Source organism: Sphaeramia orbicularis, chromosome 7 (assembly GCF_902148855.1).
Source record: "Sphaeramia orbicularis chromosome 7, fSphaOr1.1, whole genome shotgun sequence".
Classification (NCBI taxonomy): Eukaryota; Metazoa; Chordata; class Actinopteri; order Kurtiformes; family Apogonidae; genus Sphaeramia; species Sphaeramia orbicularis.
In genome coordinates, this window is record NC_043963.1 from 25803126 (window position 1) to 25819081 (window position 15956).

At 37.4% G+C, this 15956-nt stretch overlaps 1 protein-coding gene across 1 annotated transcript; it reads right to left on the reverse strand.

Moving 5' to 3' along the window:
- Positions 1-365: 365 nt before the first annotated feature.
- Positions 366-14967, reverse strand: LOC115421847 (calcium-independent phospholipase A2-gamma-like). The gene is made up of 11 exons (XM_030137813.1): positions 14541-14967; positions 10833-11021; positions 8921-10677; positions 6051-7461; positions 5226-5378; positions 4984-5141; positions 3904-3998; positions 3605-3776; positions 2026-2083; positions 1697-1891; positions 366-1564 (listed from the first exon to the last, which is right to left on the reverse strand). Exons 4-11 carry the CDS (start codon positions 7452-7454, stop codon positions 1106-1108), a joined length of 2694 nt encoding a protein of 897 aa, XP_029993673.1. The 5' UTR covers positions 7455-7461; positions 8921-10677; positions 10833-11021; positions 14541-14967; the 3' UTR covers positions 366-1105.
- Between the last annotated feature and the right edge of the window lie 989 nt (positions 14968-15956).

A 15956-nucleotide genomic window follows, 5' to 3' on the forward strand; every position in this document is an offset into this window, starting at 1 on the left:
GGGGGTGGGATACTGACCTTGTATCTTTGCTCTGGCTGGCACAAACGCACGCTGTTTTGCACAAAACGTCTTTGTCTGACACAAAATCAATCTATTGTTGACCAAGAGGACACAGCTTCCAGACGCACGGGGAGGGGGATTTAACCCCTCACAGTCAGAGGATTGGATGACTTTTCTTTCATTGATAAACTCTTACATCATTCACTAGGATTGGAGTGATTTATTTTTATTCAAGGGGCTGAAGAAAAGTAGCTACAGTAGGCATTTCAATTCTAAATGCAATTCACACTATGACAAGAAATAATTTATTCATAACATAGTCATAAAATACTGAAAAAAATAAACATCTCTGGTAATATTTTTAGCTTATATTTGAAGGTAAAGCATGTCTATATATTAAATGTCGATCATGTTACATGTATAAATTCCAAACCATAAAATAATTTACAGTAAAGTGCATAAATGTGCGTATTTTATCACTATATTTGACTTAAAATGGCACCTCACCAAGTTACCATTATCACTGTGTATTAGTGTGCTTGACAACAGAGTGAAGGTGCACAGGTACATCTCAAAAAATTAGAATATCAAGAAAAAGTGCAATATTTTTGTCACTCATTTCAGAAAGTCCACAGTTAGATGTACCTGTAGTCTTTCTCGCAACAGTGTGTGAGATTTAGCGGCATCTGGTGGTGACTATACAGATTGCACACAGTTAAATACTCCACCATTTGTAGCAGGTCAGAGAGCCTACAATGGTTGTCACTTCAAGGCTCAGATGGATGCACAATTTGGTAGGTCCAGTAATTGAGTATCCTTCTATATAAATATAAAGGGTTCCTTCCATACAAAACACAATGTTGATTATACACCAATAGAAGCTTGGCAAATGTGGCATCTTAGTTCCTGTTGACTGAGTCTGTCTTTTGTCTTTGTAGATTCCTGACTTGCATAACTTCGTAACAGCATTTAAACGATAACTTTCACGACAATAATCTTTAGAAAATTTTGCTGATGCTGCAGTTTTCTGGGTGTTTCACGTGTAGGCCTCTAGATAATTTTATTTTTGTAACATTTAGTCGATGGTCTGTATGGGTGTGTCTACTCATGCCCATCTCTGTTTCATCTCCCAGGCTCTCTCATTGATCCAGTCCTTAGTTTTGCTAACAGCTGAGCGCTCTGCCCCAAGCACCAGGCAGAGTCTGGCCAGTTTAGGCCGATTTCTCTCCAGGTAAGTCTGCGTGTCTCTGTGCAGCTGGTCCAGAGCCCCCGGTCGGCTTTCATCTAGAGACACCTCAGCGCTCAGCATAGGGTTGAAGCGAAAGTACACGTTAGGGGCCAACAGGTCATCCAAAAGGGTGTGGACTCCTTCGGTATCTGTGGCACTACAGATTAGGTTGCTGATTTTGGCCCTCAGGCTGGTGGAGGTGGCAGGACCCCTCTTTGCATTGTCATAGCGACCAGTGCCAAGGGACAGCACACACTGGAAATGTTGTCTGGGCCACAGCAGACGGCTCTCGTGGACAGCCAAGGCACAGGGGTTGTTTAGGATAATTCCCCCATCCTACAAGGAGACACAGTAAATCTGCAAGCATTAGGGACAATATCTGGTGCAGTTCTACCTCTAAAACTTTTACCAGTACAAGCCCAAACTGAAAATGTTAAAACCTTAAATGTACAGATCACTGTTTCCTACCTGGTGAATGTCACTGTGTAGGGTAAACTCCTGGAAGTATCCTGGGGCGGCTGAGGATGCTCTCACTGCCTGCCACATTTCATAAGCAGAACCTCCTGCGTAACGGCTCAGAGACCCTGGCGTGTGGTTGTAGTTGCGGAAAACAAAGGCCTTCGGGCTTGTACCCCAGTTTACCACTGTACTGACTGCTGAAACCTGAACAAAGAAAAAGATAAACCTGAACAATACAGTTAACCACTGAATGCTTCAAATGCAATTACTAACTGTAACTGTAACTTCTTTAACCAATGTCAGTGCAGTGTCTTAGCATATGATGTAAGTATACGTACCTTTGGACATAACTCATCTCTGGCTGTCTTAATAAGTACTCTGTCTCCCATCTTCTCTCTATAAAGGATAAAAGAGTCTGAGGATACTGTATTGCTGTAAATCAGAGGTGTCAAATGCATTTTAGTTTAGGGACCACAAACAGCCCAATTCAATCTCAAGTGGGCCAGACCAGTAAAATAATAGCATAATAATTTATAAACAATAACTGCAAATATTTCTCTTTGTTTTAGTGCAAAAAATACAGGAGAATTTTTTTTTTTTTTTTTTTTTTTTTTCAATATTATGCCTCAGCTTCACATTTACACATGTGCATTACAACTTACAGATTGCAGTGGATCCCAAATATACAAAACATTTAGTAACAGGCAGAATAATTTTGTAAAAGGCTGAAGAGCTCTCCTGGTCAACTAAGATAATAGCAGTAACCAAGAAGGCCCAGCAACGTCTTCATTTCCTAAGGATCCTCAAGATGAACAAGCTCGATCAGAAGCTGCTGGTGTCCTTCTATTGATCACTTATAGAAAGTGTCCTTACTAACTGTGTCACTGCGTGGTTTGCTAGTAGCACAACAGCAGACAGGAGGGCTCTTCAGAGGGCCATCAATACGGCCCAAAAGATTATGGGCTGCCCCCTGCCCTCCCTGGAAAGCATTGCCAGTTCCCGCTGCCTCAGCAGAGCTAGCTCTAACCCTGAAGGACTCTTTCCATCTAGCCCACCACCTGTTTAATCTCATACCCTCAGGCAGGCGCTACAGTTCAATAAAAGCCTGCACCACCAGAATGACGAACAGTTTCTTTCCCTCAGCAAAACGGACATTTAAAAAACAACAATGTGCTATACTCTGCTGCTACCTCCCTCCTCATGTGCAATAATACCTCTGATTTATTTACCTGTTTCACCTAAATACCATCAAGAAGCTTTTATTTCTGCTGTGTTTACATGTCTGCCTCAGTGTTGTTAAGTAGTAATATGTGTGTGTTTTTATTGTCCAGCCACTTTTATTTGGTCTTAGATACTTTTATTGTCTTAGCTGCTTTTAATGGTTTTTAGCTTCCTTTATTTTTGGGTAAAGTAAATGTTGTCTTTTATGTTAAGGTTGATTTGCACTGACTTGAAAAGCACCTTGAATTTCATCATGTTGATGCCTTGTGTTAATATGATGACAATAAAGCTTGACTGATTGATTGAATATTGTTAAAATTCTACTTATTTTTCTAAAGAAATTTAACATTGATCATGGTTGTTTATTCACATTTTTTGCGAAAGGATAGTTTGTAAATGTGTACATCTTTATCATATAATTTTACATTTTTCACACCAAAACAGAGAGAAAAATTAGGAGTTATACATGTTTAACACAACCGGTATGAACACACGATCTTACAGAAGAGGATTAGGGCCACTGGAAAAAACAAAATAAAAATTAGAAAAGGAAAAAACTCAGAATTCTGACTTTTTTCTCATAATAAAAATTTTTTAAAAATATGTTTATTTATTTATTTTTTTTTAGTGGCCCTAAACCTCTTCCGTACCATCTTCAACAGAAAACAGCTTCATTTAAGTATTTTCTCTGCATACCGTAGTATGGTTTCCCAAGTCTCAGTGTTATAGTAGGAGTGACTCCAGCCCATCTTCACCGTGCCCACCAGGCGGTTCTGTCGAAACACCTCTGCGCCAAAACGACGATACATTTCAGCACACTCCTCGAGAGAAAAATGGGCCAGACCCAGCATGAAGGCGAGAACAGCACCTGTCATGAAAACGTCAAGAAGCAGAAAAATAAAAACAAGTCGAAAATTAAAACTAATAAGTATGAAGCTGTCAGGCACATTTTAATATGTTAATCTATTCATGTCATAAGTCTGTTGTTTTTTTACCTGTGCTTACTCCACAGATGTAGTCAAACAGCTGGTGGATCTTCTTGCCTGTCTCAGCTTCTAAAAGTTTTAACACCTGCAGAGGCACCACACCTCTGAAACAAATACACACTACTGAGAAACTGGTAAACTTAAGAGGAGTAAACAAGTCATAAAGGATTTTAGCGTACCACAAAGGATGAGGAAAAGCTTTCTTTGTAGTTTACTTTGTTTACTTCCCAAACTTTTTCAGCCCAAGAATCAATTTTCTGTCTCTTTGGGACCCAATTCTACAGAACTAGGTCTTGAAATGTCATATTTCATTGATTCTTTCGCTGTTAATGTTGAATTAAATGCTGAAATCAATTGCACATAACAAGATACAATACACACAAATGATAAATGCAGGTATGATACAAGATATAATGTCATGGGGCATTTTATGAAACGTTCACCAAAAACTAATGCTTTCAAGAAGGCTATATTAGTAGCGATGATCAGCTGTTATTCAGAGAGATATCAGTTTATACTACATATGATCATGATGCAAAATAAAGTACACTAGTGTCACTTAACTGAGTATCAATTACTTATTTTAATGAAGTAGATAATCCATCCATATGCTGGTTTATTTATTATTGGTTATTGACAATAATTGAGGGTTTGAATGTCTTGTTTCATTTGTTCTATGTGTATTAGTAGATGTATGGGTGAACTAAATATTGACTTTATGTTTTTTTCTTTTTATTTATTATCGGTTGTTGTCAATATTTTAAAGTCTTGCTTGTTTTTTTGTGTGGACCCCTGGAAGAATAGTTACAACTGTGGTAGTAACCGACAACAATTGACAAACACATAAACAAATATATACTCAAATGTACAAATATAAAAACACAGCTGACTGTCTTTTCCATTGTCAAACTATATCTTACTCATTCTTACTACTGTAGCCTCTTTATTTTAATTAGAAAAATTAACACACATATTATGGTTACGCATTTTATTAGCCCAGTAAAAACAGCTCCACATCCCACTTTGAGACCCCAAGCCAAGTGCAGAGTACTGACATATTCTACACATTAATGATTTTTTTGCAGTTACCTTGTTCCACCCCCATCAATTGAGAGCACTCTGATGCCACGGCCCTTGACTGGATCCACATATCCGACCAGAGCCAGGGTCTCCCTGATGGCACCCTGAAGCGCCTGGTTGCCTCTGTTTGCTCGCCTGTGTCTCAGCAGTACAAGAGCAGTTTTCTCCTGCGAATAGAAACATCTTTTAAAACCAACTGTGGAAACAGGAGCCTGTGCAACACTTATGTGACTGTTTATTTTCCTACAGACCTGCCACAGTAAGATTTTGCATGATGGATAGCGAATCAGGTGTTCATTGAGCGCCTCCACGCAGGCGGTCAGAGCCTCTGGAGATGAAGCCTGTCCCAGACAACCAATCAACCCACGTGTTGTTTCCTCCGCCTGCCTCTGACTTAACACAAACTGAGGATGGAGAACTCATTAGCACAACACTGATTTCATTTGAGCTCATTTAACCCGTAAAGACCAAGTAATTAATTTTTTCTCGAGATTTCATCACCATTTATTATACTATCCTCTATATTTTGCTCTTTGTCAATGAAAATCAGGTATTTTCTTATATTTCCTGATCATGTAGATGTTCATAAAAGCTTAGTTGAGGGTTATTATATCAAAAACAGAGAAAAATGAAGAAAAAGTGACACTTTCAGCCAAATAACTGAACATAAACCAAGTATCTCCGTCCACTGTTTTTGATTAAACTCCATGGTTTTTACTGGTGAATCAATGTTGTAGAAGATGATGGAATTTCCACAGTAACTATGGAGCCTCTGAACGTCCAAATGAGTCATATCTTATGACCATGAAAAGATGACAAACCGCATTTTACACCAATTATTTACATGTATTGATAGAAGTATTGGATCAACGGGTATTAAATATTTTAGATCAGGAGATACTCTTGGTCAGCGGTGGATGTTTGGGTCTTTAAGGGTTAAGAGGCCTTTTTCATCATGAAGCTGCAGACTAAACACCACACTAGTATGGAGAAGAGATGAGGAAGAATATGATATTTGATTCCATAAACCAATTCCTCTTCTTATCTACAGTTTGCTAAATGTGTCATTAACTCACCTTTTTCCTTAATATTGCTCCTGGGGAGGTCACGGTAGATTTGGCTTTACTGTTCTGGGTCAATGGATTCACTTTGAGGTAAGAGTTTAGAAAGTCAGGGATGGCACTTGTAGGGTGGAGGAGGAAGTTCATGATGGAAACAGTCCTCTCTTGCCCATAAGTAGCAGATGTTGTGTCTGCCTCTGTTAGCACCCCATCTGGTTCACTCTCCAACCCTGTTTCACCCTTGAAGTATTGATTGATGTGACTAGCCGTTTGGAAGTAGTTCTCCCCGAAGTTAGTTGTATTGGTGCTGGTGTGGAAAAGGCTTTGAGTTTCTGGGATAACTTCTTGTTTCAGTTGAGAGGCAGCACCTTGAGTTTGTGAGGTAGATTGTTTGTTCAAGTAGTTTTTGTAAATACTATTATTTTCTACAGGAAGTGGTCGGCCCAACTTGTGATCATCTGTAACCTTAGCACCAAAATATTTATTAATGTGTCTTCCAAACAGTTGGTATCCCTCCTCCCAGCTGCTGGAGACACCTGTGCTTTCCTTTGTCACCTGGTCAGCACTTGATTGAACCTGATTTGAGTTTATACTGTAATTGTTTTGCATCTTTCTCCTCCTCTGCCTCCTGTTTGTTCCTCTAATTGAAGATGTATCTGAGTTTTCCTCCATTTCAACATTTGTAGACGGTTTAGAAAAAACGGAGTTAATGTGACTTGCAACGTAATTGTAACTTTCACCAAATCTTGTGGCCAACGAGCTGATGTGGAAAAGTTGAACACCAGACCTTTCTTTGACTGCAGTACTTGTTTCTGATGTATCCTGTGTTTCTTTACATGTTGAGGTCTGTGTCGTGGTTTTGTTTTCAGACATATTTCGCTCTCTGGTCGCCCGTTGGCTCTGACTACGCCTCTGTGACCTGCCAAGATGATCCAGAGTTATGACAACATGAGATGCGCTTTCAGCTGAAGGTACAACGTCCTTTCTTTTGAAATACATGTTAACGTGTCTTGACAGTTGATTAAATGATTGACCAAGGCGTCCTCCTAGTGAACTCAAATGAAGGCTGCTCTGAGCCTCCTCCAGGATCCCAACTGGAGCTTCAGCTTTGAATTCATCCTGGCTGGAGGATGAGTAGAAACGTACAACTCTGACATGTGTAACCCCCTGGTCAAAGCCTCTGAAGGGGTGGTGAGAGATGGAGCCTGAGTCTCTGTGGTGCAAATTTGCATTTTTAATGGTGGGTTTTCGTGTGCATCTAAGAGGATGAGGGGGATATCTGTGGACGTCCAGGCGTAGCAGCGCTTTAGTTGTCGGTTGATGATGTCTTCTGAGAATGCTCATTAAGTATCTGATTTTGCAGTAAGATCTCAGAGTCTTGTTGAGAGAGCTTGAACATGAGTTGAGGTAGCGACCCATGTTTGACCTGTGTGAAGAACAGCAGTCAAGGTTAAGAGGTCACATCTGAGCTTACACTAATTTAGACCTTTGCAAAATATTGAAAAGGATGGGGACATCACTTTTGAAAGTAAAAGGTTGCAGACTACTTGTCACCCTAATGAAATAACTATAGTGTTTTAATTACAACTACAAAAAAATATAACAGCTGATCACTTTTTTATTACTTTTCTTGAATTCTTGAATTTCCCTCAGGATTAATAAAGTATCTGTCTGTCTATCTGTCTATCTATCTATCTATCTATCTATCTATCTATCTATCTATCTATCTATCTATCTATCTATCTATCTATCTATCTATCTATCTATCTGTCTGTCTGTCTGTCTGTCTGTCTGTCTGTCTGTCTGTCTGTCTGTCTATCTATCTATCTATCTGTCTGTCTGTCTGTCTGTCTGTCTGTCTGTCTGTCTGTCTGTCTGTCTGTCTATCTAGCAAATGTTTGTGTAATAAATCTGAACATTTTTTAAGTAAATACAAAAAAATTGTCCTAATTGTTTTGCCGACCCATATTATGTAGAAACATGTCAAAAAAGCATTAGCGCAAAGATGCAAATCAACAAAATGAATGTTATATTCTTTATTAATTAGTCTAATTATTATTAAATATTTATCTATTTTTTTTATATTCTGAGTGTTTCACTGAAAAAATATCTCTCATTGTAACTGCTTTATAATAACAGCACTTTGAATGGTAACAGTAATTCAATTACATATTTTTTCAGTAAGTGTTATAGATTACATATCGTTATATTTATCTTACAATTTAATTACACGACACAGGTACATGTAACTAGTTGCACCTCAGATATAAATAGGTGTCTTTGTAATATAAGACATTAATAATATATATAAAAAGTAATACATAGGCTATGTTCTTTAATTAACTTCAATAACAACAAAAAAATCTAAATAATTTCACACATAAAATAAGTTTAGTATATTCATATCTGCTGCATACCTGTTCAGAGCACAGACACATTGTCACCGCTATAAACAAGTCACTCTTTAAAGAGAGGGTCTGTTTTTGAGTGGAGCTGATCAGATTGTGTACTAACGTCACACTCCTCAGTTCTGGGAAGCAGGTAGAGTCTCCACAGGAATGTAATGTGAAGCCTCTGAACAAAAACACCGGTGTGAATCAGCTGTACGGTTCTGTTTATGGTCTCTAAATATATCATTGTCTGTATTGTGACATTGACATTTGATAAGATAGCTTTGCCCATAAATGCTGATAACATTAATTATGATCAGTTTTGCATATAGTGTGATCATATAGACACAATCAGTGCCTTTTTTTGGTGCAACAGTGCAAGAGTAAAATATCCACTGCCTGTTTTCAACTCGCTTGGGGGAAGGTCATGTACCAAAGCAGCTTATGACTACTCTAACCTTGACAGTTAATGTCTTCTAAAGGCTGAATATTTACCTGAAGCACCACCTAGTTCTTCTGTCTTCACAAATCCTCTTCAACCACCTTTCTGTTCTTTAAAATCCGCTTCAACACTGTTGACATGTTGTCTGGGACACCGGTTCTACTGTGTTTTGATCCTTAATTCACTCTTTCTTTCCTGCAGGGCCTTAATCTTATTGGTGGAGCTGGGCTGGGGGGGTGGGCTGACGTGACCAATGCTGGGTAAGACTTCAGACTTAGGGTCATGTGCTGTCACTGCTGACTCCTGGACAGGCAGCACAGGTCTAAAATTAGGGACTGGGTGATAACACGAAGGTCTTAAGGAGCTGATGTTAACGTCATGTCAGAACACAAAAAATAGTTGTGAAGTTACTTTATCATATTATAATTCTTCATAACTGGAAAAAGGCAACAGACTATATGATATATTTATATTTATAATTTACAATAAATTTGTGAAAATAATAAAATATCCTTCTATACTCTTCTGGTCATATATGCAAACTACAAAAGATACGTACATCACTGGAAGTGTACGACCTTAAATAATGTGTTTTGTCAACATTACTGCACTATAACCTTCAATGAGCACATGCTGTTCTACATGGATTGTTGATAAAGCAAGGTCAAAGAGGTAAAGACTCCAATGTACATTTCTTTTTAACTGAAACTGCTAAGATACTACTTGTAAAAGTTTGTTTAAATGACAAATATCAAGCAACTTCACCACTTTTTGTCAGAAATGCAAAAACAACATCCACTTCTCAGTATAATACACTATTAAATTTATCATTCTTGCTGATATTTCAAGCTTCACAAAGACAAAGCAGTCTTAAATAAAGAGATCAGTCAGATTTATATCAATCAAAATGTGAATCAATACAATAGGCACTATAGTTTCACTATTATTGACTTACAGTGACATCTAGTGGTTGCTAAGCAAACATCCAATTGCTCTGGAGCTTCAATCTGAGACATTTTACAAGACAGGAAATTGATGGCTCACTGCTTCAACGTTTTGCATTCTTATCTCTGTTTATTTGCAACAGGATGAAAATTTTATGAGCATTACACTGCAGCTCTGGTCACATACAAAGGGCTCTTTTTCTGCTCCGTCATGTCTGTATGGTGGGACTTGATTTGTCTGGCTGACTCGGAGATCTAGACGATGAGAACCCGAGCATGAATTATAAGCCTGAAAATTGCGTGATCCATCACAAAATGTTGTTTAGCAGAGGAGTACTCTATAATAGTTGGTGTTTTCAGGAATGTTTTCTTCAGCGCTTAATGTGAGGCTTAAACTGGTGTGAAATTAGATTAAAGACACTTGTATATGAGAACATTTGCTTTTCTTTTGCAATAATAAACATCTTTATTATTGTTTTCCCTTTCCATTTTTCAGTAATTAGTTTCACTTTTACTGGATAAACAATAATTTCACAAAAAATACACAATTTTTAAAGCCAAAATTTCTCTCTTTTGAGAAGTTTGAAGTGTGAGGTATGTGTGTAGTTCTTCTCAACAGTCCATTTACTGTACATATTTAACACACTATTTTCACTGCGGTCAACCCAGAGTCAGTGTGTTTTCTTTTCACAGCGTCCTGTGGTGCACTCATCCCCACGTCCTGTCCACTTCAGCCGATTCTTGGCAAAGACAGTGTACGATTTGTCCATAAACGGCCTCACCCATGGCCACATCATGAAGCGTCCCAACCAGCCGAGGCCCACCGCACTGTACATGACAGCAAACGCCGGGACCCCAGAATGAACCTGCCACAAGAAGTTTCCAGAGACATAATGTAACAAATAACTCTTTATTTAGGCATAAAACACACCAACCTGCTTGAACAATGATGTTTTTGCACTTATAAATAAATTAAACAAAGAAAAGCTAGATAACGGTTACCTCCAGAATGTGAATTTACCTCATTTTTCTCATCAATCACATGCATTTGCTCCATGGCCATCTCATAGCTGATGTCGTTGTACTTTGCTCCATCGTAGTCTGGGAGTGATATATCAATAAAATCCACTTTCTCAGCCCGGTTCCTCTGCAGAAACTGGAGAAACCGGATCTCTACCACACATATCGGACAAACCCCATCATATAGAACCTGGAAACGACAACAGGAGGCTGCTTTTACTTTAATGTTAACAGATAAAAAGTCAGTTATTAAAAGTGGAGTCTGATCTGTATTATGTTTTCTACATTTATAAAACCAATTAATAAAAACCACAACAACAACAAAGCTTAATTTCATTGTTCATTAATCGGTACATTTTCTCAATTAATTGGCTAATTGTCAGTAAAATATATGAAAATGGTGAGAAATGCCAGTGTTTCACTCTGACATGTCTTGTTTGGTTCATGAGCCAAGATTTCCAGTGTACTGTAAAAGAGGACTGAATAAACCAGATAATGTTCAAGTATTTTCCTGCTTTGAGATTTATGTCCAACTCTTGACAAAAGTCTGATTAGTGGCTTATTGGAAAAACACTTACAGCATTTTATGTGATTTGTATTTGCAATTAGAACATTATACCAGTGTTTTTTCATCAAGATTTTGAATAAATTATGCTGTTTGTCCAAAGATATAAACAGGGAGATACTAATGGTATTCACTGTCACATCTCACCTTTTGTTTACGTACTGAAGAGTTAAAATATTACCACACTTTTTTAATTTAATAACTGTTATTTTTTTAATCATATAATTAATAAAATTTATAAAAGGCAGTCACTTGAAGACAAAGCACACATAATCAAGATGAAACCTCCTCTCCTTCATTTCAAGCCAAGAAAAACAGATTAATTACCAAAACAATGAAGAACTGATTAATCTATTTATCATTTCAGCTCTAATTCATGCATCTATTTGATTGCAATAGAGATTTTTTGAAAACAAATGTTCCAAAATGCACCATAAAAGGAGATAAAACAAGTAAATATCCCAATAAATGCACTTCATTTGTGTATATTTGCACAAACAGCCACACATAATATTGGGAGCATTTACACAAATCCAATCCCCAAAATCAATTTGTTTTTTAAATGCCAGATGTCGATCGTCTGATCTCTATAGGACGTACATTCCAGAGTTTGGGAGCAGTTTGGGCCCAGCTGTTCCCAGCAAGAACCGCTGAGACGTTCTAAGACCGCACTCAGGTTAACTAGACCTTCGACGATAGATTACACATCTGGAGCCAGCCCAAGTCAAGGTTAAAAGTAAGTAATACTATATTTTACATAAATTCTAAAATGTAAAGTGCACTGATGTTAGAATAGATGCGATGAAAAATATTTAACATTTAAAGCTTTAACGCTATAGACTCCTCTACTCACTGTTGAAGTTAACACAGTTTCAGGGACTAAACGTGTTTGAGTGTCAGTCAGATATTTCCCTACAGACCACACTCTATTAACACTTTTTTAACACGAAGAAAGAAAATCACTAAAAATATGTGCTCCTCCAGTAAATAACTTTGCTTGAGGGCAGAGGACATAATGCATTTAAAAAAGAAACAGATTAAATTACGGAGCACATGGACAAAACTGAAAGGTATAAATTATTTGTTATTGTGGAAAATGGTGCTTCAGCCCACAGACACAAATAACTGACTGATGCATTATACTGTAGTTTTGGATGCAATGGTGAAATAACTTTAAATTCTTTATGCGTACATGCAATGAACTGCACTAACCAGCTCCTCTTATAAATAGATAAAACATATGATCATTTCACTGGTTTTAATTTAATCTGTTTTCATCCTGCTTTACTTGTAGGAATTTGGCTTTTATTAATCACACACTTATTACTGATTAAATTGTTCCTATGTGATGCATTTTGAATAAAGTTTGTATATGTCAACTAAATATACTTGCACCTATTTATACTCTACAGCCTGCAGCTACTCTCAACTATAACGTAAAAGGTACATTTATACTATACTAGTCCATTCTCTACATTTGGATTCTTCAGTGAAAATAAGGTATTTTCTTATATTTCATTTACTGATATTGTAGATGGACATAAAATCTCAGAGTAAGTTCAAGGTTATTATATCAAAATAGACAAAACTGAAGAAAAACTGATTTTAAATACTCTATTTTTTCCACTAATTTAAAAGCATGCAAAGGAAAGAGACCCGATGAGGAGTAATATGATGTTTCACAAATGGTTTGCAGTAGAAATCATCTCTGATAGAGGCCAGTGTCTAATATTAAGCTCCTCAATAGAAATTGCTGATCTGGGAGGGGAATAATAGCACAAAAAGTTAAATTTGCTCCTATAATCATCTAGTTTTTTGGATGCTCGGCTCAAGATGAAGTCCTTTTGGTGTTGGGTGATATGGTTAAAAACTGTAATGCTGATTTTTTATTTATTTATTTTTTTCATGTTTTGGATGTTTCACAATTTTTGCTCATTTCTTTCTGAACTGAAAAATGACTAAAAAAAATAGTAGTGGTGCTTTTTGAATCAACAAACATTACTAACAAAACAGCTGCACTTGCAGGAATGTCAATTTGCACTATTTGTTGTCAAAATGTTCTGATGGGCAGTGACTGAACAAACATGCACAGCGAATATGGCAAAACAAACACACAAGTTACAACCTAATGGATTTTTGCTGATCAGCATTTCTAAGCAATAATCTCACAGTTAACCCTCACTGATGTAATTGCTTGGTTATTTTTTTATTTTTATTTTTTTTACTTCTACTTATCTTTGTCTAGGGTGCTTAGATGAACTGTTATCTAGTTTCTAATGAATTCAGAAATACTACTTTTCCTATGTTGTTGAAATTTTACTTTTTGCCTTTTCCTGCTAGAAACAATCATTATTATATCAGCTTTTTAAAATCTCCTACTACTACTACTACTATTACAACACCTCCAGCACATGATAACCTATGACTAAACCTACAAATTGCATGAATTCTCTTTGACTTGGGTGATCAAATTAACTGTTATCTAGTTTGTAATGAATTCAAAAATACTAGTTTTCCTGTGTTGTTGAAATTTTACTTTTTGCCTTTTCCTGCTAGAAACAATCATTATATCAGCTTTTAAAAATCTACTCCTACAACAACACCTTCAGCGCACAAAAACCCATGACTAAAACTACAAATTGCATGTATTCTCAAGTACTAAAAAACCAGCAGAATACTCATGTGGATCACAGTTTTCAGTGAAGACTCTTGACCTCTTTTAGGTACTTGAAGGTGTTTCACTTCATCCAGGAGGCTCCTTCAGCCACTGACTGACCAGTGGGTGGTAGTAGTAGTAGTAGGTATTTATCTTCTTATCCTCTGTGGAATTGTTGACACCAACGAGACCCCACATAATGCAAACCATGAAGCTGTCCTAAGTCCATCCATCCTCAAATTCACTCACGTGATGCTAGATGACCATGGGGGTAGTAACCCACAGGTGACCCTGAAGACCCTGCAGGTGTCAACAACCCCACAGTGGATGAATAGTACTGCATCTGGGGAAACCTGGATGAAGTGGCTTTTGGAGTAGATATGGTTAATAACGCTCAGATGAATGAAAACTTAAGTTACAGCACATGAAACACCTATAACAACCCAGAGGAAGTCTGGTTGTCCGCTGATGTGGATATTAAAGCTTACCTTAACAGATGCAGGCTCAGTTTGGGATGAAGTGGAGGTCTGATGTCTACAGAGGACAGGTCGACAAACAGGTCTCATCGAAAAACCCGGGTTCAAACATAGTCTCACTCTGGAAAACATCTGGAAATATGCTGATCGAATCATAGCTATGAAACACCCAGACCTGAGGCACCTAACCCTGTCCCTTTACACAAAGTCAGTGTAGCTAACAGTGGCTAACTCCACATGCTAACACCCGTGTGTTACACAAGCCGTTAAGTAACGAAAACAGAGGTCAAACGCGTAATAAACCTTTAACAGAAACCTATAAAGTCTGCGTCACCTCTCATAAAAAAAACCTAAAGAGAGATAATTTTAATAAAAGAGCGCCATTAAAAAAATAAAACAATTCAACTTAACACGAGTGAAGGGGGCGTGTCGAGTGTAATGCGTGTCAAAGAGCCTCTAGAGCTGCAGACGTCCCACTCTGCTGCTAAACCGAAGTATCAAAACATTAGATCGGGATGTCAGTGGACTGTGAGAGGACGTTCAAAGGTAGATTAGATACACTGTTCGACTAAAAAAAAAGTCCCACTTGCAATCTTTACGTCTATATTTGCATTACTTTTTTGCCAAGATCTTGTGTGGAAGATGGGAGAGTCGGACCACTGTTTAAACTCTTTTCCATCACATCCCAAAGATCCTTAATAGCGTTCAGATCTGGACTTTGGTGTTTAATCCAAGTTATTAGCTTCAGAGTATAATTGCGTAAGGTTTTCAGAAAACACATTTTTCACCAAATACATAAGAACTTTTTGTTTATACTGTCACAGTGAGTTTTATCAGATGTGGGAGTAATAAACAATAAAAGTGACTTAGGCAAATGGTGTGCAGAATTTACCAAAACTTTTTTATGTTATACCCAAAGTTGTTTTACTTGCCTAAATTCAGCACAGACAGCAATCCATCTGGCTATCTTAAAACAAATGTGAAATGATATCAAATATTAAATTATATCAATCAAAACGCTGTATAGTTCACAGTGACAACATGACCTGACTACTGAGAGTGATAGAAAACTGAGAAAAATGTACAACAGTTTAATCATTTGTTTGTGTGAACATGGTGCAGCCTCAATATTAAAATAAAATCCGCTGCTTTTCATCTCAGAAGGCAAGGCTTGTGTCTGCCTTACATTTATTGAGTGTAACATCATGTACCAAAGTTGTTTTACTTTCCTAAACATAACCAAGTTGTTTAACTTGTCTAACTTTAACCAAGTTGTTTTACTTGTCTAACCAAAGTCTCAGGTGCTGTGTGAACTCATTCTCACACTGTCTATTTAATGAGGGAGGTTGTCATTATACTGATGGACCACTCTTGGTAGTACCATCTTCATTGCCTGCAAGCCATTGAATTTCCTGTGAGTAATTAGTA